Raw genomic sequence first — 25789 nt, 5'->3', positions numbered from 1 at the left:
CCTCCGGGGTGGCTCTGCAGGACAGGCTGTCCCCAAAGCCGGGCTCCGGGGTGGCTCTGTGGTTCAGGCTGTCCCCAAGGCCAGGCTCCAGGGTGGCTCTGTGGGACAGGCTGTCCCCTCCGGGGTGGCTCTGCAGGACGGACACTCCTGCTCTCGGCTCAGGTGGCAGGAGGCTCCCGCTGTCCCCCGGTGCAGGCAGAGGTAGAGCAGGACAGGACACCGCCAGAGCCCCCACAGCCCTCGGCTTCACCTTCCCCGGGCAAGATCCGGCTCCGAGGACGCGGATTCCAACGGCGCATTCCCTCTCCTCCTCCAGGAGTTTTCCCAAGGGCCTGTCCGGAGCCCGGGGCTGTCCCAGCGCGGCTCCCCCGGCCCTGCAGGACCCTCAGGAGGAGAAGCAGAGCCCGCAGCACTCCATGCAGATCTCCAGGCAGTCGGCGGACTCGCAGCAGGCGTCGATGATGCCGCAGTCCATGTCGCAGGGCAGGTCGCAGTCCGCGCACTCGCCCGAGTTGCAGCAGCAGCAGCAGATGCACGAGTCCTCCGAGGTGCAGGAGCCGCAGGTGGCACAGTCCAGCACGATGTTGCAGAGGGTCAGGAACTCGCAGAAGAGGCAGGAGAGGATGCAGTGCACGCAGCAGTCTGCAGAGACAGAGCCCGGCATGGGGGGGATGCCGGGTGAGCACCAAGAGGGGGGAAATCCTTCCTCAGGGATTTGGGGAAGGGAGAGGAAAAAGGGGTTGGGAGGCAGCGACTGCCCCAGGGGTCTCCCTCAACACCCAGCCCTCAGAGAGAGCGATTTTGGAGGACTGGAGATGGTCCCGCTCAGCACCCACCCCACAGAGGCTGCCTGGAGGGTCCAGGGTCCCACTGGGCTCAGAGGGTCCCACCCAAGAGATCCCAAAGGATGAGGGGCCCTGTTGGAACCCTGGAATTTTGGGCTTTCTGTGCTGACAGGCTCTGACCCTCAAGGAAACACTGCATTGGACCTGAGGCCTTGGAAAAGGCTCCCAAAATTGAGTGACAGCACTGGGATTGTGGGTGTGGAGTTTGGATAGAAATGTGTGATATCACAGGGTGCAAAACTTAGAGTTCAAAGTTTTAGTATATAGTAATATATATAATATATTATATGGTATATAGTATATAGTGTATATATGCATTATATATAGTATATATAATATATACTACAGCATATAGCATATAGTTTATATTATATATATATTATAGATTATATACATTTATATACTATAGTATATAGTATATATATAAAATATATACTATATAATATATTATATATATACATAATATTATTTATATATATATATATGGAAAGATGGAGGATTCAGTGTGTTGGCCAAGTCCTTTTTCACCTTCTTTTTCATGGCTTTGGGTGGTGTTTTGTAATTGAATTAAAAAATCCACATTGTGGGCCACGGGTGTTTGGGTTAAAACTAAAAATACTTCAGGTGTCATCTCATAATTGGACAAAGACTTTGGAAAGAGTTAGACAGAACCGTTTTTCACTTTGTTAGGCAGAACTCACAACTTGTGAGACTCTACTATAGGTAAGAATTAATAATATAGTATATATTATTATAGTATATATAATATACTATAGATAATTAATAAACACCTGAGTCTGAACACAAAACTGCATCTCCCGAGTATCAATCCCGTCTATAACAGAAGAAAAGAAGATAAAAAACCCAGAGGGCTCAGGGGACAGGCAGTACCTTCCTGCGCCTCGATGGGGATGTGGGAAGAAGGCGACTTGGAGCTGCCCTTGCTCTTCTTGCTGCTCTGGCTGTTGATGGAGTGGTGCGGCTGCAGCTTTCGGGGCGCTTTGCGCGCGGCCCGGCAGGTCCCGTTCCCCGCCCCGCCCGGGGCACCGCCCGCCTCCGGACCCGGGCCCCGCCCGGCGCCGTTGGGGAGCAGAGGGGTGCAGGGCCCGGGGGGCTGCGGGGGGCGCACCTGCGGCTGGCCTGGGGGGAGAGAGGAGAGTTATCCCACTCTGTCATGAGCGGAGAGGAGAGTTATCCCATCTGGGCTGGGGGGAGAGAGGAGAGTTATCCCATCTGGGCTGGGGGGAGAGAGGAGAGTTATCCCATCTGGGCTGGGGGGAGAGACGAGAGAGTTATCCCATCTGGGCTGGGGAGGAGAGGAGAGTTATCCCTCCCCGCCCTGGAGGGGAGAGAGGAGAGTTATCCCACCGTGTCCTGGTTAGAGGGGAGAGAAGAGTTATCCCACCTGGTCTGGGGGGAGAGAGGAGTTATCCCACCGGGGCTGGTTAGAGGGGAGAGAGGAGTTATCCCACCCTGGTCTAGGGGGGAGAGAGGAGAGTTATCCCACCCTGGCCTGGAGGGGAGAGCAGAGTTATCCCACCCCAGCCTGGGGGGAGAGGAGAGTTATCCCACCCTGGCATGGTTAGAGGGGAGAGAAGAGTTATCCCACTCTGTCATGAGCGGGAGAGGAGAGTTATCTCACCCCTGCCCTGGAGGGGAGAGAAGAGTTATCCCACCTGGGCTGGTTAGAGGAGAGAACAGAGAGTTATCCCACCTTGCCCTGGCCTGGAGAGAAGACAGTTATCCCACCCTGCTCTGGAGGGGAAAACAGAGTTATCCCACCCCTACCCTGGCCTGGTTAGAGGGGAGAGAAGAGTTATCCCCCCCTGCCCTGCCCTGGAGGGAGAGCAGAGAGGTATCCCACCCCTGCCCTCTCCACCAGGAGAAACACCCAGCCTCCAGAAAAAAACAGGGATCCAGTCCCCAGCTGGACACGGGTGAGCAGGAGGTGGTGATGATGATGGATGGAGATGGAACAGGAGATGTGGAAAAGGAGGGAAGGAGGTAAAGGCTCCAGAAAGGATGAAAAAACCCCAAGAAATGAAGATTTGTCGTGAAGGACACGCTGAAACTCATCAGAGGAGCTGAAGGAGGAGATGTCCCTGCACAGCCAGGGGGGTGAAGCCCCCGAGGGGCCGGACAGAGCTCCTGGATGTCCCCAGTGCCCTCTGTAAAGCCAGAGGGGACGAGGCACCACCGCAGGGCCAGCCTGCTCCTCTCCCCGGCCCTGCAGGAACCACTTCCTTAAGGTCTCCCCAACCTCTGGCTGAACTTCTCTGCAGGAGGAGGAAAATAACTGAGAGCTGTGTCTGTGCCTCCTCCAGCCTCTCCCAGTGCAGCCCCGTGTCCTGCCAGGACACTGCCAGAGCCAGAGGGGGGGCTCAGCCCCTTCTCCTGTGTCCCCATCCCTGCTGCTCTGGAGAGGGCTGGGAACCACAAGGAATGGGATTTCTGTCACCCCTCATCCTCCTCAGCAATGCCACAAATCAAAATCTGCTGGTGCCTCGGCCAAACTTTGCTTTTCCTCTTCCCCAGGGCAGTAAACAAGGGATGATTCAGGAGAGAGGCTCGAGGGCAAAGGCACCTCGTGGCACCAGGGAACAGGAGCTGCTTTCTGTGCAGGGACACACAGGCAGACCCTGTCCTGCATCCACCAAAATAAAACACCATGGAAAGTGAAAATAAATGAAAATAAAACCGATGGAAGGTGAACGACAACAAGTAGATGGTCCCAGTGTTTGGTTTTACCAGGCTGAGCTGGGCTCGGGCTGCACAGGGAGGTTAAACTGGGTTAAACTCGGTCTTTGACACCCGCTGGGAAGAGAACTTAAAACAACCCCGAGCTGAGCGGGAAGAGTGGGCTGAAAGCAGGAGAGATGGGAGACTGGGGAGGCAGAAAACAGGTCTGGGATAAACCAGGAATTGTCTCCCCTCCCTAAAAACCTCCTGGAGTGATAACATCCTGTGTGCCCTCGTCCAGTGGCCTCTCCTGCCTCATCTGAGGTGGCACCGAGGTGACCACAGTGCCCGGGGCTGGGACAGGAAGGGGCTGAGCCTGCAGGGGCTGAGCCAGGAGGGACCCAGCAGCAGCCCCAGACAGCAGCTGGATTCTCTGGGATTGCAGCAGGATGCACTTGGCTCTCCCCATCCCGCTGCATTCCTCTGATTAAACTGTTTGTAAATCAAAATCACGCTCTGGCTCCGGCGAGGGGCGGCCCAAGGCAGCCAGGAATCCCCCCCCCTCAAAGTTAAAGAAAATAGATTCTATTTTTTTAGGATGGCCTTTAGGACACGAGGCCAAAGCTCTTCTGGAAGAGGCACCTCCAGCTCCCCAGAAATGTGGGAGTCTGGGCAGGAGTGGGGGGATCAGGCCTGGAAAAGCAGGATTTTGGGGAAAACTGCCTGTCTACAGCTCTTCAATAACCAAAAACCAGGATTTTGGGGAAAACTGCCTGTCTGCAGCTCTTCAATAACCAAAACCCAGGATTTTGGGGAAAACTGCCTGTCTACAGCTCTTCAATAACCAAACCCCTCCTGGATGTTCACTTTGGGTTTCCCAACGAGGAAAACATCACCAGGGTCCCCCTGCTGGGACCCTCCCTGAGCCACTGCCAGGGTTTGGAATATTGTAGCCACCTGGGTCTGCTGCTTCTGCCTGAAACTCAACCCCCAGAGTCCCCAACCCACAATCCCAATGCTCCAAAATGCTGGAAAAGGGGATTTGAGCACCAGTGCTGAGCCTTGGAGGGGCCAATCCTGGCACTGGTGGGCAGGGAGGTGACTCTGCACCTCAGAGCCCCCTGGCACGGGAATGCCACCACCCCATGGGAGAGCCCAAATGGGGTCCTCAGGTCCTTCAAAAAGGGGAATAACCCCCCAAAATCAATGGTGACACCCCCAAGGGCAGCGCAGTGAGGAGGAATGGGGGACAGCAGAGGTGACGCTGCTCATTTCCCGGCCAGGAGAGGGGACAATCCCTTCACCCAGCACCGGGACGGGGGTGCCCCAGTCCCTCCCAGCCCCGGGGCCCTTGGGGGGCGGCCGGGGGGCTGGGCTGGGGAGGGGAGGGGGCCGTGCAGAGGCTGTGCTGTGACTCAGGCGTGCAGAATGTCTGTGGGCAGCCGGCCCAGCTCCCAGATGCTGAGCGAGGGCTGTGCCGCAGGAAACGTGAGCTCCCCCCCGCCTGCAGCGCCCCAATTCCGCCCTTCCCTCCCTTCCCCTGCCCGCTCTGCCGCTGGAAAACTTCCATTCACCGTGCACCCCTTGGGAAGGGGAGGCTGCGCGCCTGCATCCAGCAAACAGGGAATGGGAGTGAAACCCTGGCGGGGATGGAGGGCTCCGGGAGAGAATCCCACATCTGGCAGCTCTGCTGGCACCGGGGAACTGAGCAAGAGCATCCTGGGGGACCCTGCCCCACCCTGGGGACCCTGCCCCACCCCGGACCTCCACACTGCCCCACCCCGGGGGACCCTGCCCCATCCCAGGGGACCCTGCCCCACCCCAGACCTGCACCCTGCCCCATCCCGGGGGGACCCTGCCCCATCCCGAGGGACCCTGCCCCACCCCGGGGGACCCTGCCCCATCCCAGCCCGTCCCACGGCGGGGTTTGGGAGGCGCTGCCCGGCCCGCAGCACCAGCAGCCCTGTGCACACAGCCCGGCCCAGCCCGGCCCGGCTCAGCCTCACCCTTGCCCCGCACTGGCCTCACCCTTGCCCCGCACTGGCCCAGGCAGGAGGAGCTGCCCCGAGGGACGTGGATCCCTTTGCTCCAGAGAGCGGCTGCGGAGTGCCCGGTCCACGGCTGGGCCAAGGCTGGGACTGTGGAAATATCCCAGAGCTGGGCCAGGGGCTGGGACTGTGGAAATATCCCAGAGCTGAGCCCATGGAAATATCCCTGCCTGTGCCACAGGGACATCCCAGAGATGTGCCCATGAATACAACTCAGGGATGTGCCACAGGGACATCCCGGGACTGTGCCCAAAGAAATGACCCACAGCTGTGCCAGGGGGCTGTGACCATGGAAATACCTCAGGGCTGTGCCACAGAGACATCCCAGAGCTGGGCCCATAGAAATATCTCAGAGCTGTACCCATGGAAATACCCCAGGGCAGTGGCAGGGTGGCATCCCGTGGCTGTGCCCATGGAAATGACCCACGGCTGTGCCACAGGGACATCCCATGGCTGTGCCCATAGAAATATCCCAGAGCTGTGGCCCATGGAAATGATCCACGGCTGTGCCAGGGGGCTGTGACCATGAAAATACCCCAGAGCAGTGCCAGGGTGACATCTCGGGGCTGTGCCCATGGAAATATCCCAGAGCTGTGCCACGGGGACATCTCAGAGCTGTGCCCATGAATATAACCCAGGGATGTGCCACAGGGACATCTCAGGGCTGTGCCCATGGAAATACCCAAGTCATTGCCATGGTGACATCCCAGAGATGTGCCCATGGAAATAGCCCATGGCTGTGCCTACAGAAATACCCCAGGGCAGTGCCAGGGTGGCATCCCGTGGCTGTGCCCATGGAAAAGACCCGCAGCTGTGCCATAGGGACATCCCATGGCTGTGCCCATGAAAACGCTCTTTATGGATCTCCTCTCCCCCATTGGCATTTCAGGGGATGCTCCCTCCAGCTCCTTTCCCGGGCAGCTCATCCTTGTCCCCACCACGGCCCCCACAGGACCCCAACCCATCCCAAATCAGGGATGGGCTGAGGTATCCCCCCAGGGCTGGGGCAGCCCGGACACCGCCCTTCACTTTCCCCTCTCCAGGTGACTCAGGCCCGCCCGAGCTTTGATGTGGGGAGGAACAAAGCGCGGAGGAGCCGCGTTCCCAGCCCTGCCCGGCTTTGGGCTGGCTCTGGAGGGAAACACTCACTTGTCACAGCCTCGGCAGCTCCGCACGGCTCGGCCCGGGGGGGTTTTGTCACCACCGCCGGGCGTTTCTCATCCTCCAGGGGTTTTTCCTTCGGCGGCACCGCGGGGCGGGCGGGGATGGACCTCGGGGCAGGGAGAGAGGGCTCGGACACCTCTGGAAGAGAAATGGGGTAAAGTTGAGACCTCTGGGGTCAACCAGACACTCCAGACACTGCCCAGGGCTCTGATTCCTGAGCCACATCCCTGTCACACCGGGGATTGGGATGGGTACCAGGGTTCGGGATGGGTACCAGGGTTCGGGATGGGCACTGGGATTGGGGATGGGTACCAGGGTTCGGGATGGGCACTGGGGGTTCAGGATGGGTACCGGGATTGGGGATGGGCACCAGGGTTCGGGATGGGTACCAGGATTCGGGATGGACACCAGGGTTCGGGATGGGCACCGGGATTGGGGATGGGCACCGGGATTGGGGATGGGTACCGGGATTCGGGATGGGTACCAGGGTTCGGGATGGGCACCGGGATGGGTACCAGGATTCGGGATGGGCACCAGGGTTCGGGATGGGCACCAGGGTTCGGGATGGGCACCAGGGTTCGGGATGGGCACCGGGATGGGTACCAGGATTCGGGATGGGCACCAGGGTTCGGGATGGGCACCAGGGTTCGGGATGGGCACCGGGATGGGTACCAGGGTTCGGGATGGACACCAGGGTTCGGGATGGGTACCAGGGTTGGGGATGGGTACTGGGGATTGGGATGGGTACCGGGGTTCAGGATGGGCACTGGGGCTGCCCCACTCCTCATCTGCTCACCCCGCCGCAGCTCCATCCCAAAAAAAAACCCCTCCCAAACTCTCACATTCCTTCTCCGAAAAGCCAAGAGATCTGGTTACAACTCAACAGCTCGAGCTGGATTTTTCATCCCCCCTTTCCCATGAAAGAGCCACTGTGTTCCCTGCGGGAGCTGGCGGCCACCTTCCCTCATCCTCCCAGCACCAAAAAACCCCTCAAAACCCCTGGATGGGGCAGGAAAAACCCCAAAGGAGCCGAGTTATCCCCCAGGGGAGAAACCTCGATGCCTTGGGAGGGGCAGGAGGAGGCAGGACCCCCTTCAGCGCTGCTGCTGCATCCCCTGGGGAATTTGGGGTGCCCAGGGGGGGTCAGTGCGATGCCACCCTGCCCCAGCCCCCTCCTCTCTGCTCATCCCCCGGAATAGAAACGTCTTGCACAACAGAGGCTGGAGCGCGCTTTATATAAAACTAAATTACAGGCTGGGCACAGGGAGGGAGGGAGGGAGGGAGAGCCGTAATTGCCCGGGCTGTAACAGGAGCCCTGAGAGCAGCCGGGGAGGGGAGGGGAAGGGGGAGAGATGTTGGGAAAGACGGGACAGGAAGGACTTATGAATATGACTGCATGGTAAGAAACACTGCAGATGTAAAACCTGAGTGAAATAGGAATGAAAGGCAGTTTGGAGATGTGAGCATGGCAGGCAGGAAAACGGGGATGAGCTGAAGACAGGAAAAAACAAAAGATAAGAATGTTGCCTTTCCACCTTGGCAAAGACATCAGGAAACAAGGGCATAAGAAAGGAGTCTGTAGAGTTTAGAATATAAAATGACATGGTGATGTAGCAGTTCTCATGGGCTGCAGGCAAAGTTTGTAGGTTTTGTATTGGTCACTGTAAATTAGAATATTCAACACAAAAAGAGATAGAATGGATTGGAACAAGGTGATCACCCTCTTCTCCTGGCTCTCCTACCTTTTTCCCTTACCTTTCTCTTCTCCTGGCTCTCCTACCCTCTCCTCTGCCCCTCTCACCCTCTTCCCTCACCTCTCTTCTCTTGGCCCATCCCCTCTCCTCTCTCTCACCTCACTTGCTCCTGTTTTCTCCCCACGTTTTTCCCCTGCTCCTGCCCCGTTTTTCCCCCTGAGCTCTCTTCTCTCTCTCTCTCTCCCCATTCTCTCTTTAGGGCTTTGCTCCAGCCCAGGCTGGTGGCTGAAGGCAAAGCCCTTTTTACCCACAACCCTTGTAATAATAAACCCACGTGTCTCTAGAACATCTCAGCTCTGCAGAGTTCCTTGTCCCCACTGTCCACGGAAAATTTCTACAGAAAGAGACCCTGGGACACTTCGTTATCCTCGGTAAAAACGGGGTCCTGCACGCCAGGGATGAGGAGGATAATTAAAAGGAGGATAAAGAGGGAATTTGGGGGGTTTGGGGGGTTCCAGCTGTGCCCTGGGAACTGCAGGAGGCTGGAAATGCTGCAGAGGGGCTGCAGTTGGTCTGGAGTGATGCTGCTCCTCTCCCAGCTCCACAACACCCCCCAAAGTCATCCCTATGCCTCAGTTTCCCCTCTCTGCCCTCCCCAGAGACAGGGGGTTTTGTGGGAAGGAAAACTCCTCCCAGCACGGAGCTCTGCTCACAGCTCCCACAGGTGAGATTTTGGGGCTCAATTCAGCTCCAGCTCAATTTTGCACAACAGCTTTGACTCCAAATCCCTGTGGAGTGGGAGCAGCTGAGCCCCAGATGGGAAAAAAGCCATTCCCATGGCCCTGGAAAGCCCAGGGTGAAATGGAGAGGTGAGGAGAGCAGGTTGTCATCTCCCCATGGGCGTTAGAGGTGTGAACAACATCCTGACACTGCTCCATCCACAGCCCCTGTCATGTCCCAGCCCTGATCCAAAGGCAGACGTGAAATCCTGGGGGATGAGGAGCTCTGAGTGGAGCCAGAGGTGCCCAGGGCAGGGCACAGAGGGTGAAGCTCCCACAGAGTCCCAGGGAAGGAATCAGAGCTCTGGTTTCTACCTTGAGATGCTCAGAGTGTGTTCAGGGCTTTAAAAAACTGCTCAGGGCTTAATCTTGCTCAGAGCTTAAAAAAAAAACCTCCAGGGCTGCCCAGAGCAGCCACATCACCCATCACACCTTCCCTGAGCTCTGGGGATTTTCCCTTAAAAATCTGCTTTGGTTGGTGGGGAAACTGAGGCATGAAAATGGGAATTTTTTTTTTCTCAAATAAATATTCCAAAAAAAAAAAAAAAAAAAAAAAAACACAAAAAACAAAAAAAACCAAAAAAAACCACCAAAAAAACCCACCCCAACTTCTCAGTGCTGCTGCTCATGCTCTCTGCAGTTGTGGCTTCTCCCACCAGCACCAGACTCCCTTCCCTGCAGGAAAAAAGCTGGAAAATCAGGTGGAGCAGCAGGAGAAGGGCTGAGTTCTGGCAGATCCCTGAGCATTCCTCACCCTCTCAGTGCCCGTTCCTGGGGTCAAGGACACTCTGGGGCTCTGTGGGGCAGAGCTGGGTGGATCCACAGGGATGTCCAGGCTGCTGCTCCCCCTGGGATGGAGCCCAGGCTGGTCCCTGTCCATCCACACTTGTAATTACCCTGCACAAGGGCTCACACACTGCGCAGCCACCAGGGAGGAAGGTGGCAATTAAATTAACTCCCCTGGGAACGAGCTGGGCAGGAGAGGGACAGAAATAGGCAGGAATGAAGTTTGGGGGTTGAGCTGATCCTGCCCTGCCTCGCCTCCCTGCAGGGCCGTGGGGAATGTGGGGATGGTGCTGATGGAGCATCTAAACTCCCCCCTGGAATGGGGTGGGAAAGGGGCTCTGTCTGCCCTGGGGGTCACAGCCTGGACCCATAGAGGGTCTGGGAGAAGCTGGAGGTGTGTGGGCTCAGCACAGACCCCACAGCTCCTGCCCCACAGCTCCTGCCCCTCGGGATCCACAGGGGAGGGCAGAGGGAATGTCCAGGACATGCAGAGGGAATATCCCAGGAAATGCAGAGGGAATGGTCAGGGAAATGTGGAGAAAATGCTCAGGGAGATGCACAAGGAATGTCCTGAGAACTGCAGAGGAATGCTCAGGGAAATGCAGAAGGTATTTCTTGGGAAGTGCAGAGGAAATGCTCAGGGAAATACAGAGGGAATGTCCAGGGAAAAGCAGAGGGAATGTCCAGGGAAATGCTCTGGGAAATACAGAGAGAATTCCCTGGGAAATACAGAGGGAATACTCAGGGAAATGTGAGGAATGCACAGGGAAACGTGGAGAAAATGCTCAGGGAAATGCAGAGGAATGCTCAGGAAAAGCAGAGGGAATATCCTGGGAACTGCAGAGGGAATGCTCAGGGAAGTGCAGAGGAAGTGCTCAGGGAAATGCAGAGGGAATGTCCTGGGAGATGTAGAGGGAATGTCCAGGGAAATGCTCAGGGAAATGCAGAGGGAATGTCCAGGAAACGCTGGAGCATCACCTCCCAAAACACCCCCAAGAAGAGGCAGCAGCTCTGCTGGCACAGGGAGGGGTGAACAGACACTTCCATCACTGGCACAGACTGACCCCACAGCTCCCAGCTCCCTCTCCTCCTCTCAATTCCCCCAATCCCTGCTCCAGGGCTGTCCTGTCCAGCTGAGCCCCTCTGGATCCCCTGTCCTGCCTCCAGCAGAGCAGGGACCGGCTCCTTCCCTCTCCTGCTGCCCCAGGGCAGGACCAGCCTTGACCTGAATCCCTCAGCTTTAAAACCAACCACGAGCTCAGGCATATCCCTTGGGGTGGGACCTCTCTCAATTTTCCCCAAAATTCCTGCACCCCCAGACCCTTCCTGGCCAGGGGAAATCCTCCAGAGAGCCTGGGGTGAGTCCAAGCCTCTGTTCCCTGAGGAGCAGCACCAGGGAGATGTGGAGCTCAGATCTCTGGTTTTTGGGAACAGAGGTAACGAGGCGCTCAAAAAAATAATAATTTCTGCTTTGATAAATCCCAGCACTGCCCCGAGGTACCAGAGATCAGGAGAGTGATAAATGTGGAGCTGTTTTTTCCTGCCAAGCCCAGGACATGCACATGGAGCCACTTTTCTGATTATTGTCCCCAATCCCAAAGTCCAAATCCATCCGTCATGGGAGGCATCAGTGAGCTCCAAAGTCCATCAGGGGGGGTGGGAAAATAGGGAAGGAAGAGAGGAAAGTTGCAAAGAAGCTGGAAGGATTTATAGCTGTCCCATAAAATTCCTGCAAAGTCCAAAATTCCTGCAAATTCTGGAGCACCAACATCCCTGTGGGAACACAGGGAGGCCCTGGGGGATGCAGGAGCTCCTGGGGCCACCCCCAGGGCTCTGATCAGGGGGAAAAGGGCTTTGGAATTCCCGATGAGCTGAGCTCAGCATTCCCAAAGAGCTGGACAAACGAAAGGCAGCAGGAGCAGCAGCAGCATCCTGGAGGGAGCTGGGATGAGGCCGAGCTCCTGCAGCAGCACAAACACAGTCAGAGCACAGCCAGAGCTCCCAAAAACCTGTGCATTCCTCTCTCCCAGACCCCTCAGAGGATGTGGGGAGACACAAAGTTGGAGCTGTGGTTTGGGGTCAATCCCCCCAGGGTGCGCCAGGCCCCTGCTCAGCATTCCTGGGCTGTGGCTGATGATCCCCCAACTCCTGGGGTTTCATTTCTCTGTCCCTCTCCCTCCCCAGTGCCTTTGGCTCTGAGGAGAGGAAGCTGGTGGCAGGAGAAGGATGGAAAAACCCACCAACAGCCCAGCAGCTCGGCTCTGTTCATGCTGGGAGCTTTCTATTCTCTTTTTCATGCAGATAAAACGAGCCTGAGATCTCTCCTGGCTTTCCTGACCAACCCAGGTGCCTGCCTGACCCATTCCAGGGGTATCTCAGGGGTTTGGGGTCAATGCCCCCAGGGTATCCCAGGCTCCTGCTCAACATTCCTGGGCTGTGGCTGATGATCCCCCAACTCCTGGGGTTTCATTTCTCTGTCCCTCTCCCTCCCCAGTGCCTTCGGCTCCGAAGAGAGGAATCTGGTGGCAGGAGAGGGATGGAAACACCCATCAACAGCCCAGCAGCTCGGCTCTGTTCATGCTGGGACACCTCTACTCTCTTTTCCATGCAGATAAAACAAGCCTGAGACCTCTCCAGCCTTTCCTGGCCCACCCAGGTGCCTGCCTGACCTATTCCAGGGGTATCCCTGACCCATTCCAGGGGTATCCCAGGGATATTCCAGCTGGAGCTCTGGTTTGGGGTCAATCCCCCCAGGGTGTCCCAGATTCCTGCTCAGCATTCCTGGGCTGTGGCTGATGATCCCCCAACTCCTGGGGTTTCATTTCTCTGTCCCTCCCCCTCCCCAGTCCCTTTGGCTCCGAGGAGAGGAATATGGTGGCAGGAGAGGGATGGAAACATCCATTTTCCCACTTTTCATGCTGGGACCTCTCTAATCTTTTTTTTTCATGCAGATAAAACAAGCCTGAGATCTCTCCTGGTTTCCCAGGTGCCTGCCTGGCCTGTTCCAGGGATATTCCATGGATATTCTAGGGATGTTCCATGGATATTCCAGGGATATTCCAGGGGTATTCCAGGGATATTCCAGGGATATTCCAGGGATGTTCCAGGGATATTCCAGGGATATTCCAGGGGTATTTCAGGTTTCCAGTGCAGAAGAGGCAGCACCAGAGCAAATCCTTCCCCATCCCAGGAGCCAGGAGGGAGCAGAGGGAAGCAAAATCCTGGTTTGGAAGTTTGCTCAGCTTGGGAAAATCTCAATCCCTTATTTACAATCAGTCTGAAATTAATGCACCGAGGCCCTCTCAGAGTCTGGGACAGGAAAAATACCCAAATCATGGCCAGGACAGATCCAGCAGAGCTTTGCTTCCCACCTGGAAAACCTCTCTGCTCACCTGGGCAAAGCTTTGGATAAACAGTTCTGGGATAATGAGGAATCCAGTAGAAAAAACAAAGTGGTTTGGTTTCTGTGAGAAGTGACTTCCTAAATGCACAAAAAGCAAAAAATAAAACAAACCCGCAAAAACCCCAAACAGCTCAGCTCAGCAGGCTGGGAGTTGTTGTTATTTGGTATTTATAGAGTTTGGGTGGGAAGGGAGGGAGGAATTTTGGGGCCAGACAGGCCAGGAGCAGAGTCCATCCAGCCCATCCCTGCTGGGAGTGTGACCTCGGTGACAAAACCCCGACTCCAGGTCGGTGTCCCTACAAATCCCATCCCTCCAACCTCCTCCTGCCAAACCAAATTCATGCAAGAATTGCCCCTACGAGGGGTTTGGGGAAGATAAAATATAAATTCCCTGCAAGGAGCACCTCTGACGTTGAAGCAGTTTGGGAGGAATTATTGCTTAAGCAGCAAGAATCGATTTAAATTAAATATATTTATATTTTGTAGGTGTTGAGGCACCATTCCAGCCTGGAGCTGCAAGGGAAGAAAGGATTTAAAATCCTGGACTGGGAAATAGGGACAACAAAACTCCCAGGACACAAAGCTGGGAAGGACCAGATTCCTTTCCTTATCCCAAAACCAACAATAAAACATCCCAAACACACTCTGGGCACAGGGAGCAAAGGATTTTAAAATCCTGGATTGGAAAACAGGGACAACAAAACTCCCCAGGACATAAAGCTGGGAAGGACCAGGTACTTTTCCTTATCCCAAAACCAACATAAAACATCCTAAACACACTCTGGGCACAGGGAAAAAAGGATTTAAAATCCTGGACTGGGAAACAGGGACAACAAAACTCCCAGGACACAAAGCTGGGAAGGACCAGGTTCCTTTCCTCATCCCAAAACCAACATAAAACATCCTAAACACACTCTGGGCCCAGGGAATGGGGGAAAACAATGGGAAAAAAAGCAGGGAAAACACCCAGACTGGGATTGAATTTGATAACTCCCCAAAAATATGGAAAATCTGGGAATTCAGGGCATGGAGGAAGGACACAGGAGGAAATTCTGGATGTCCTGAGGGAAAAGCAATTATCCCTGAAAACCTGGAAAGCAACAAAGTCCTATCAGATCCTGGGAGATTCTGGGAATTACAGACCAGGGAGAAATTACAGAGGGAGTGATTAAGGCCCCAAAGGCGGGCTGGTAATGGGGTAACCTTGGGGGTTAAACCAGCACAGGTCCTGCCAGGGAAAAATTGTGTCTTTCCCACCTAAGTCCTTAAAAATAATAATAATAAAAAAGTTAATTGAGGAGAGGATCAACAGGAGCTGCTGGGCACTGGGATATTATTAACCAGGATAATAATTTGCATTTTCTCCAGAACAGATTGAAACCAGGGCCCATCACACCTTCCCTGAGCTCCAGGGATTTTTTTTTCCCTAAAAATCCGCTTTGATTAGTGGGGAAACTGAGGCGCAAAAATGGGATTTTCCCAAAGAAATATTCCCAAAAAATCCAACTTTTCAGTGCTGTAAGATGGAGCTTCTCCCATCTCCAGATCCCAAAAACTGGGATTTTGGAAGGGATTTTGGTGCCAGTCCCACAGGAGGGGGGGAAACTCCAGGCATGGAAAATTCTGGGGGAGAAAAAAAAATAAAATAAATTTTAAAAAATCACCAGAAGTGCAGCAAATTCCCCGAGGAGGGTTTGGGTTTCTGCAGCTCCCAGGCAGAGAAAATTTGTGTCTTCCCCACCTAAATCCTTAAAAATAAAAAAATTAATTGAGGAGAGGATCAACGGGAGCTGCTGGGCACCAGGATATTATTAACCAGGATAATAATTTGCATTTTCTGCAGCCCAGATTGAAACCAGGGCCCATCACACCTTCCCCTGAACTCCAAGGATTTTTTCCTTAAAAATTTGCTTTGGTTGGTGGGGAAACTGAGGCAGGAAATTGGGATTTTCCCAAAGAAATATTCCCAAAAAAACCCCCAACAACTTCTCAATGCTGCTCTGTAGCTCCCATGTACAAATCCCAAAAACTGGGACATGGGAAGGGATTTTGGTGCCTGTCCCACAGGAGGGGGGGAAACTCCAGACGTGGAAAATTCTGGGAGAAAAAAAAAAATAAAATAAATTTTAAAAAATCACCAGAAGTGCAGCAAATCCCCCGAGGAGGGTTTGGGTTTCTGCAGGAGCTTTCCAAGGAAATTCAATCAGGAGCTGGAGCAGCAGCAGGGGCGACACAGCCCCGAGGCCTGGCTTTGTTTTGCTCCAACCCAGAAACTTTGAAAAAAGCCAGAAATCAGCTTTTTTTTTTTTTTTTAATTTCTTCTAGAGTTTCTTTTCTTTTTCTAAGTTTTGTTGTTCAAAGGACAAACACCAGCAAAGCGTTTTCAGGAGCTGAAGAGGAAAAAAATCTTGGAAAGACAAACAGAAATGCTGCAAGAAAGTGTTTCTGTGGGGTGAAATAATATAGTTTGGGTTTATTCAGGGCTTTTTTTTTATTATTATTTTTTGGGAGGGGTTTTTTTGCACTTTAAGGATGGCTGCGTGCAGCTCTGCAATGCTGCATTTAAATCAGTGCTGAGACAAGGAAAAAACCCATTTATTTTGATTTTTAAATAGGGGTGTTTTTTTGTCTCAAAGCAGGACAGTCCCAGTAAAAAGTTCCTGATTGGGGTGGTCTTGATTCCTTCTGCAATTCTGCATTTAAATCAGTTCAGAAACAAGCAAAAAACCTTTTATTTTGACTTTTAAATAGAGTTTTTCTTTGTCCCAGGGCAGGAGAGTCCTAGTAAAGGGTTCCTTAGTGGGGTCCTGATTCCTACTGCAGCTCTGCAATCCTGCATTTAAATCAGTGCTGAGACAAGAAAAAAACCTTTTATTTTGATTTTTAAATAGAGTTTTTCTTTGTCCCAGGGCAGGAGAGTCTCAGTAAAGGGTTGCTGAGTGGGGTGACCCTGATTCTTTCTGCAATTCTGCATTTAAATCAGTGCAGAAACAAGGGAAAAACCCACATTTATTTTGATTTTTGGATGAGGTTTATCTCTGTCCCAAAGCAGGGCAGTCCCAGTAAAGGGTTCCTGAATGGGGTGGCCCCAATTCCTTCTGCAATTCTGCATTTAAATCAGTGCTGAGACAAGGAAAAAAAAAAAAGTTTATTTTGATTTTTGGAGGGGGTTTTTAAAAGCTTCCTGATTGGGGTGATCCTGATTCTTGCTGCAACTCTGCAATTCTGCATTTAAATCAGTGCTGAGACAAGAAAAAAACCTGTTTATTTTGATTTTTGGATGAGGTTTATCTCTGTCCCAAAGCAGGGCAGTCCCAGTAAAGGGTTCCTGAACGGGGTGGTCCCAATTCCTTCTTCAGCTCTGCAATTATGCATTTAAATCAGTGCTGAGACAAGGAAAAACCCTTTTATTTTGATTTTTAAATAGGGTTTTTCTTTGTCTCAGAACAAGACAGTCCCAGTAAAGGGTTCCTGGGTGGGGTGGCCTCAATTCCTGCTGCAACTCTGCAATTCTGCATTTAAATCAATTCTGAGACAAGGAAAAAAAAAGTTTATTTTGATTTTTGGAGGGGGTTTTTAAAAGCTTCCTGATTGGGGTGTTCCTGATTCTTGCTGCAACTCTGCAATTAAATCAGTGCTGAGACAAGGAAAGAAAAACGTTTATTTTGATTTTTGGATGGGATTTTTCTCTGTCCCAGGCCAGGATGGTCCAAATAAAAGGTTCCTGAGTGGGGTGGCCCCAATTCCTGCAGAGAATTCCCAGCTTGGGGCACCCCGTGCAGCCCCCGGGGATATTTTGGGTCTGGATGTTTCGTGTTTGGGGCCGAGCACGAAACAGCTTTTTCTGCTTTTTCCGCCTCCTCTTACACCTCGGGGCAAAATCCTCGGGAACAACAGGCAGAAAGAATTAAGGAAAAATGTTGAGTCTCAAACTCTGAGCTGGGATAAAGGCGGGGACTGAGGACAGGGAGAGAGGCAGGAGGGCGGCAAATGTCCCTCTGGGATGGGAAAAGGGAAAAAAGGGAATGAGCCAAAAATTCAAGGGGGTTTCGGTTCTGGAGATGGATTTGTCTTCATCATCTTCACAGGGAGGAGGAGGAGGAGGAGGAGAAGGAGGAGAAGGAGAAAAGAAGGAAAAGAAGGAAAAGAAGGAAAAGAAGGAAAAGAAGGAAAAGAAGGAAAAGAGGGAAAAGAAGGAAAAGAAGGAAAAGAAAAGGAAAAGAAAAGAAGGAAAAAAGGAAAAGAAGGAAAAAAAGGAAAAGAAGGAAAAAAAGGAAAAGAAAAGAAGGAAAAGAAAATAAGGAAAAGAAGGAAAAGAAAGGGAAAAGAAAAGAAGGAAAAGAAAAGAAGGAAAAAAAGGAAAAGAAGGAAAGAAGGAAAAGAAAAGAAGGAAAAGAAAAGAAGGAAAAGAAGAAGAAGGAAAAGAAGAAGAAGGAAGAAGAAGAGGAGGAAAAAGAGGAGGAAGAGGAAGAAGGAGCCTCTTCTGCTTCTCTCTATCCCTATTCCCCCTCAGTGAAGGAAGCAAAAAAATTCTTGTTTTTTCCCTCCTGTTTTCTGCTAATTCCTCTGAAAAATAAAAAATAAAAATCCCCAGGGCAGACAGAGGCCTGTCCTCTCTGCAAACTACCTGTGGCTATTTCAGGGCCTTGGTTTGCCATGTCCCCATCCCTGCTGGGTGGGACGAGCTGTGGTGGCACCCAGAACAAAATTCCAGGGAAAAAAAAAAAGCTCTGAGTCCATCAGGGGAACAGCAGTGAGAGAGGAGTGACAGATTTGTCTTTACAAACAAAACTCTGGAGCTGCTGGTGGATAAAACCAGCGCCGAGAGATAAAAGGAACAATGGGAAGGGTTCCACTGATGGATGGAAGGAAAAGGAGGTATTTACCTTTATGAACAAACTGTGGGTTTGCTGAGAAATGGAGTTGGATATTGAAAGATGAAAGAAAGAATGGGGGAAACCCATAAAGTCCCATAAGAAATAGAAATTAAAAGGGGGGTTGTTCATGAAAGGGGAATTTTAGGTATCAGGCACTCTGGGCAGTCTGTAGCTCTCAAGTATCTCTGACAATGGGGAAAGAAAGAGGGAAATGGGGCTGGAAAATTGGGATAAAAAGGAGGCTGCATCCTCCAAAATTAGAGAGACCCCAGGGGATATACCCCATGACCTCTCTTTTTTATTTAAATAAAGTCCAAAGACTCTTCTGTCTCCTCTTTGGACACAAATCTCTGGCGTTTGTGGATGAATTTTCCCAACAGCAGCAGCAAACCCCACCTGGGCTGTCCAGCCCACCCTGAGCCGGCCCAAACCAGCCTCAGTTTCCCCTGTTCATTCCCCAGCCTTGGGTGGATCCAAAGGAGCCAAATCCCGGCTTTGTCAAACTCGGGGAAGGGAACGGGGAGAGAATTCCCAGGCTCAGCCCTGCGTGACAGAGCCCCTGGCCCCGGCCCAAGCCACCAGGGCTCTGCACCCGAGTGTCACAGCCACAGACACGGCGGGGCCCAAGGCAGGATTGCTGTCCCAAAACCAGCTGGAGAAGGGGGAAGGAGAGGGAGAAGCCAGGATTTGGGATGGAGGAGGGGCAGGGATGGAATTGAGGCTCTGGAGCCGGGGCAGGTGGGGATTAGGGGGAGCCCCTGGTCCTCCCCGCACTGAAAAGGAGGAGGATGGAGGAGGAGAGATTAAGAATTAGGAGAAACTCGAGAAATCTGCTCAGATTTATGCTGTGGGTCCCCCTCTGGAGGAGCTGAGGAAGAGGAGGGAGTGTTTGGGATGGTTTGGGATGGAGATGAGACCCCCTCAATGTGGGAACGTGGAACTGGGCACTGATCAGTGACCCTCAAACACGGGAACACCGAATTGGGCACTCATGGATGACCCTCCAACTTGAGAACATCAAATTGGGCAACGATGGATGCCCCTCTGAGATGGGAACACCAAACTGGGCACTCACAGAGGCCCCTCAAACATGGGAACACCAAATTGGGCACTCATGGATGCCCATCCCGGATGGAAACACCGAATTGAGCACTGATCTGCCCCTTAAACTTGGGAACATCAAATTGGGCATTCATGGATGCCCCTCCAACAGGGAACCGGGACAACAGGGTCCCCAACAGGGACACACAAAATTGGGCACTCACTGATGCCCTTCAAATATGGGAAAACTGAGCTGAGCACTGGTGGATGCCCCTCCAAGATGGAAACACCAAACTGGGAACTCACTGATGCCTCTCAAATGTGGGAACAGGGACAACAGGTCCCCAGCTGGGACACACCAAACTGGGCATTGACAGATGCCCCTTAAATATGGGAACACCAAACTGGGACTCACAGATGCCCCTCTGAGATGAGAAAACCAAACTGGGCACTCACTGATGCTCCTCAAACAGGGGATGGGAACAACAGGGTCCCCAACAGGGACACACCAAACTGGGACTCGCAGATCCACCTCAAACATGGAAACACTGAATTGGGCACTCAGAAATGTCCCTCAAATACGGGAACACCGAACTGGGCACTGATGGGTGTCCTCAAACACCTCAGCCAGTCCCAGCTCGGGCCAGCAGCACATCTGGGAGCTGAACCCCTCTGTCCCCATCCACAGGGCAGGCAGAAAAACCCCAAAACCATTCCCCCAAACCATTTAACAGCTTTTAAAGCTACTTTTTAAAATCCCCTTCAGCTGCTGACACAGGAGCTGTGCTCAGCACTCCTCCCAGTCCCTTTGCATTCCCAGTTCACCATTTCCCACCTGGAAAAGGAAGGAAAGGCAGGAAAAATCAGCCCCCTGCAGCTGCCTGGGCCCCGGGACGCGGCCGCAGGGGCTGAGTTTGGAGCAGAGCTCGGCTGGGGAGCGGAGCCGGCGGCATCCAGCTGGAAGAGCAGGGGGAAGAGAACAAGAGGATGTATTCTGCAAAGCCTGAGCTGGCCGTGCTGCAGGCCAAAGCCAACACGGGGCCGCTCCAGCTATGCCGGATCCCCAGAGCTGCCGTGTGCCCGGAGCTCCCGCCGCTCCGCTCGGCCCCGGTCGATGATTTTGGAGATTTTTGGGAGCTGATCCCGGCCATGGATTTGGCCCCTTTTGTGTCTGGCCTGAGAGAAACAGCGTGGTGTGTCCCTGCAGCCTCCTGCTCCGGTGGGGTTTAGTCTTTCAGTGGGGTTTTTACCCTCTCAGTGGGGTTTTTACCCTCACAGTGGGGTTTTTACCCTCTCAGTGGGGTTTGTAACCTCCCAGTGAGGTTTTTACCCTCTCAATGGGGTTTATAACCTCTCAGTGGGGCTTTTACCTTCTCAGTGGGGTTTGTAACCTCCCAGTGGGGTTTTTGACCTCTCAGTGGGGTTTTTAATGCTGTTTCTGCACAAGAAGCTTGGCGAGGGCCACCGACCCAGAGGGGCTCAGCTCTGCCCTATGGGACAAGTGAGGACTCCCCAAATTTTCCATCCCCTTCTCCACATCCTGATCCCACTCAGAGCAGCCCCCCAAGCCCCTCACCCCCATCCCTCGGGGGGGTTTAACTCACACCCCCCCCAGCTGCTCCCTGGGCTTGGCTCTGGGACAGAAACTGCTGGAGAGTTGGGGATGTGAAATCCCGGCGGGGTCCCGGCAGCTGCTGAGCTCACACACAAACACTGACACGGGAAACACACGGCCAGGGGCACCAGCACGGGCTCAGATGGTCACAGTCCTGCACAAACACACACTCGGATGTTCACAGTCACATTAAAACTCACCCAAACACTGCCAGGGACACAAACACACACTCAGATGTTCACAATCACACACAAATCATACTCAAAGTCACACAAACACTACCAGGGGCACCAACACTTGCTCAGATGTTCACAGACACACGCAAACACACACTCAGACATTCACAAGCACACACAAGCACTGCTGGGGGCACCAACACTCACTCAGATGTTCACAACCCTGCACAAACACACTCAGATATTCATAATCACACACAATCACACTAAAAGTCACACAAACATGGCCAGGGGCACCAGCACACCCTCAGATATTCCCAATCACACACAAACACACAATCAGACATTCACAATCCTGCACAAACAGACTCAAACACTGTCAGGGGCACCAACACTTGCTCAGAGGTTCACAGCCCTGCACAAACACACACTCAGATGTTCACACTCACCCACAAACACCCCCCCAGGTGTTCACAGCCCTGCACAAACACACCCCCAGGTGTTCACACTCACCCATAAACACCCCCCAGGTGCTCCCAGCCCTGCACAAACACACCCCCAGGTGTTCACACTCACCCACAAACACCCCCCAGGTGCTCCCAGCCCTGCACAAACCCTCACACAAACACTCAGCTGTACATTCCCCCCCAAACCTGCCTGCACCCCCTCCCCAGCCCCACTCCCCCCCCAGCCCCAGCCGTGCACTCACACCCCTCTTCCCTTCCCCTGCCCACTCCCCAGCAGTGCATCCCCACAGCCCAAACTGTGAACAATCCCCCAAACCCTGCAGAACCCCCCGGCACAAACATTGATTTATTCATCCCTCAGTCGGTGCCCCGGGAGCCCTGCACACACCCCCACTGGTGCACAGACCCCACCAGAGATCCCACAGCCTCCCCTGGGATCCCAAAACCTTCCCCGGGATCCCAAAACCTTCCCCGGGATCCCAAAACCTTCCCCGGGATCCCAAAACCTTATCGAGGACCCCACAGCCTTCCCTGGGATCCCAAATCTTTCCTGTGATCCCAAAATCTTTCATGGGATCCTAAAACTTTCCCTGGGATCCCAAAACCTTCCCTGGATCCCAAAACCTTCTCCAGGATCCCAAAACCTTCATCGGGATCCCAAAACCTTTCCTGTGATCCCAAAATCTTTCATGGGATCCCAAAACTTTCTCGGTGTCCCAAAACCTTTCCTGTGATCCCAAAACCTTCCCCGAGATCCCCAAACTTTCCCCGGGATCCCACAGCCTTCTCCAGGATCCCAAAATCTTTCATGGGATCCCAAAACCTTCCCCGGGACCCCAAAACGTTCCCCATGAGCACAGAGCCGCCCCCTCCTCGTTTACACACACACTGACCCCCTCCAGCCGCGCCCCCCCCTCCTCTCCGTGTCCCCCACCCCGCGCCCCCCACTGTCCCCTCCGTGTCCCCCCCCCCATCAGCGCCCCCCCATCAGCGCCCCCCGTACCTGGCGGCGGGGGCGGCTCTGCCCGGGGCTGCTCCGGGGGGCTGGGCCGGGGGCTGCCGGCCCGGGACATCGCTGTGGGCTCGGTCTGGACTCGCTGCGGGGCTCGCTGCGGGCTCCGTGCGGGGCTCGATGAGGGCTCGGTCTGGGCTCGGTGTGGGGCTCGGTCCGGGCTTGGTGAGGGTTCAGTGCGGGCTCAGTGCGGGCTCGGTCCGGCCTCGGTGAGGACTCGGTCCAGGCTCGGTGTGGGGCTCGGTGTGAGCTCCGTGCCGGCTCGGCCCGGGCTCGGAGCGGACTCTGTCCGGGCTCGGTCCGGGGCTCGGTGCCGGCTCGATCCGGGCTCTGTGTGGGTCTCGGTCTGGGCCCGGTCCGGTCTCGGTGCGGGCCGGGTGAGGACTCGGTCCAGGCTCGGTGTCGGGTTCGGTCCGGCCTCGGTGTGGGCCCGGTGTGGGGCTCGGTCCGGGCTCAGTGTGAGCTTAATGCCGGCTCGGCCCGGGCTCGGTGCCGCCTCAGTCCGGGCTCGGTCCGGGGCTCGGTCTGGGCTCTGTCCGGTCTCAGTGTGGGTTCAGTCCCGGCTCAGTCCCGGCTCGGTCCGGGCTCAGTGTGGATTCAGTCCCGGCTCTGTCCGGTCCCGGTCTCGGTCCCGGCCCGGTGTCGGTCCCGGCCCGTCCCGCCGCTCACCTGGGCCCCCGCGGGGCTCCGCGCCCGCCCCCGCGCCCGCCCCGCATCCCCCGACCCAGCGCTGGGGGCCGGGGCCGCCTCTGGGCCGGCCTTGGGCTCCTTTCTTGCCCAGTTCCTTCCAAAAATAAAAGAAAAAAAAAAGAGAGAGAGAGAAAAAAAAAATCAAATTAAAAAACCACGACGGGGCTGGGAGCGCAAAGAACGCGGCCAAACCAAACCCGCGGCCGCAGCGCTCCGGGAGCTGCTGCCGGGGCTGGAGCGGCGCCGGGACGGGGAGAGGCGCGGGGAGGGGAGGGGGCTCAGGCCGCCCTTGGATTTGGGGTTTCACGGCTGGGCTGCGCTCCCGCAGCGGGGCTCGGTGCCCTGAGGAAAACTGCGGGGGGAGAGACGGGGCTGAGCCGGCCTGGGGACCCCAGGGGGGTGTGGGAGCCCCGGGTGGGTGTTTGGATCCCCTGGCTGGGTATTTGAGATCCCTGGGTGGGTGTTGGATCCCTCGAGTGGGTGTTGGAGCACCTGGGATGGGTGTTTGAATCCCCTGGCTGGGTGATGGAGCCCCCCGAGTGGGTGTTTGGATGCCTAGGGTGGTGTTGGAGCCCTCGGGTGGGTGTTTGAGCCCCCTGGGTGGGTGTTGGACCCCTCAGATGGGTGTTGGAGCATCTGGGATGGGTGTTTGGATCCCTCTGGTGGGTCTTTGGATTGCCTGACTGGGTGTTTGAGACCCCTGGGTTGATGTTTGGACCCCCTGGGGTGGGTGTTTGAGCCCCTCGGTTGGTGTTCGGACCCCTTGGGTTGGTGTTGGACCCCTTGGGTGGGTGTTTGGATCTCCTGGCTGGGTGTTTGAGACCCCTGGGTTGGTGTTTGGTGCCCCCCGGGTGGGTGTTTGGATCCCCTTGGGTGGGTGATGGAGACCCCAGGGTGGAGTCCGGGTGTTGGACCCCCCTGGCGGGTGTTGGACCCCCCTGGTGGGTGCCCCAGCCCGTCCACTCTCCCCCCGGCAGGAGAGCCAGGAGGGAGTTTCAGTCCCTGACTTCCCCACCCCTCCCTGCCTCAGTTTCCCCGACTGGACAAGGAGGTTCAGCTCCCCGGGGCGATGCCCGGGGCCGCTGGGGTCAGAGGGGACAGTGGTGTCACTGCCTCCAGCCCCGGGAGGGCTGAGAAACCCAGGCTGGAGCTCAAATGTTCACAACCCTGCACAGACACTGTGATGGGCACCAACACACGCTCAAATGTTCACAATCACACCCAAACACTGCCAGGGGCACCAACACTTGCTCAGAGGTTCACAGTCCTGCACAAACACACACTCAGAGGTTCACAAACACACATTTAGATGTTCACAATCACCCACAAACATATCCCCAGGTGCTCACAGCCCTGCACAGACACACACTCACATGTTCACAGTCACCCATAAACACCCCCAGGTGCTCCCAGCCCTGCACAAACCCTCACACAAACACTCAGCTGTACATTCCCCCCCAAACCTGCCTGCACCCCCTCCCCAGCCCCACTCCCCCCCCAGCCCCAGCCGTGCACTCACACTCCTCTTCCCTTCCCCTGCACACTCCCCAGCAGTGCATCCCCACAGCCCAAACTGTGAACAATCCCCCAAACCCTGCAGAACCCCCCGGCACAAACAGCAGCACATCCTGAACGAGCCAACCCCGAGCTCAGGGTTTGTCCCCGCGGGGCCCCCGAGGGTTTGTCCCTGTCCAAGCCTCACCAGGGCCCGGTGGGATGTTTGGGAGGTTGTTTTTTAACCCCCTCCCACTGCCTTTTCCTGTGTTTTCATGTGTTGGAGAGAGCCCAGCACAGGGAGAGGCTGGAGCCAGGGACTGTCACATTGTCACATTATTGTCACTGTGGCACTGTCCCTGCCATCCGGGGGTCACCGCCAGCCCTCCCTGCCCTCGGATCCCCCAGGGAGTCTGGGCAGCCGCCGGGTTTTGCAATCCAAAGTTTTGGCTCCGCGTTCCCGGAGTGGGCCTGGAGCTGGGGCACAGCCCTGGGGGCTCCTGGCGGTCCCCGTGGTGTCACAACCCCGCTGTCACCAACTCTGCTGTCACCAGCGGGGTGAGGAAATGGGCATGAGGAATCCTGGGGCACAAAGAGGGATTGGGGAGATCTGAAAGCTCAGGGGTTTTTCTGGGAGTTCCATCCTGAGGACAGAGTTGTCACTTAGGGTGAAGCATCGGCACCGCCACGTCCTGTCCTTCCCAAGGATTTCCCAAATCTGCCCCACCAGGAGTTCCTGCAGCTCCACTCAGCCCGATCCCAGGAAAAACCCCTCAGAAAATATCTTTTTGGAGATTTTGGGAGCTGATCCCAGAGTGGATTTGGCCCCTTTTGTGTCTGGCCTGAGAGACACAGTGCGGTGTGTCCCTGCAGCCTCCTGCTCCAGTGGGTTTCAGTGGGGTTTTAATCTCTCAGTGGGGTTTTCAGTCTCTCAGTGGGGTTTTCAGTCTCTCAGTGGGGTTTTTAATGCGGTTTTTGCACCTGAAGCTTGGCAGGGACAGCACCAGGAGCCACCAACC

At 54.8% G+C, this 25789-nt stretch overlaps 1 protein-coding gene across 1 annotated transcript; it reads right to left on the bottom strand.

Annotated features, from left to right (window-relative positions):
- Positions 1–385: 385 nt before the first annotated feature.
- On the bottom strand, positions 386–22647 carry MDFI (MyoD family inhibitor; the record flags this gene model as incomplete). Its single annotated transcript, XM_083878293.1, has 4 exons — positions 386–642; positions 1737–1985; positions 6722–6874; positions 22578–22647. 4 exons carry the CDS (start codon positions 22645–22647, stop codon positions 386–388), a joined length of 729 nt encoding a protein of 242 aa, XP_083734419.1.
- Positions 22648–25789: the final 3142 nt, after the last annotated feature.

The sequence above is a fragment of the Zosterops lateralis genome (assembly GCF_965231275.1).
Source record: "Zosterops lateralis genome assembly, chromosome: 26".
Taxonomy (NCBI): Eukaryota; Metazoa; Chordata; class Aves; order Passeriformes; family Zosteropidae; genus Zosterops; species Zosterops lateralis.
Note: the sequence above shows the minus strand (reverse complement) of the source record. Positions and strands in the feature narration are given on the sequence as shown.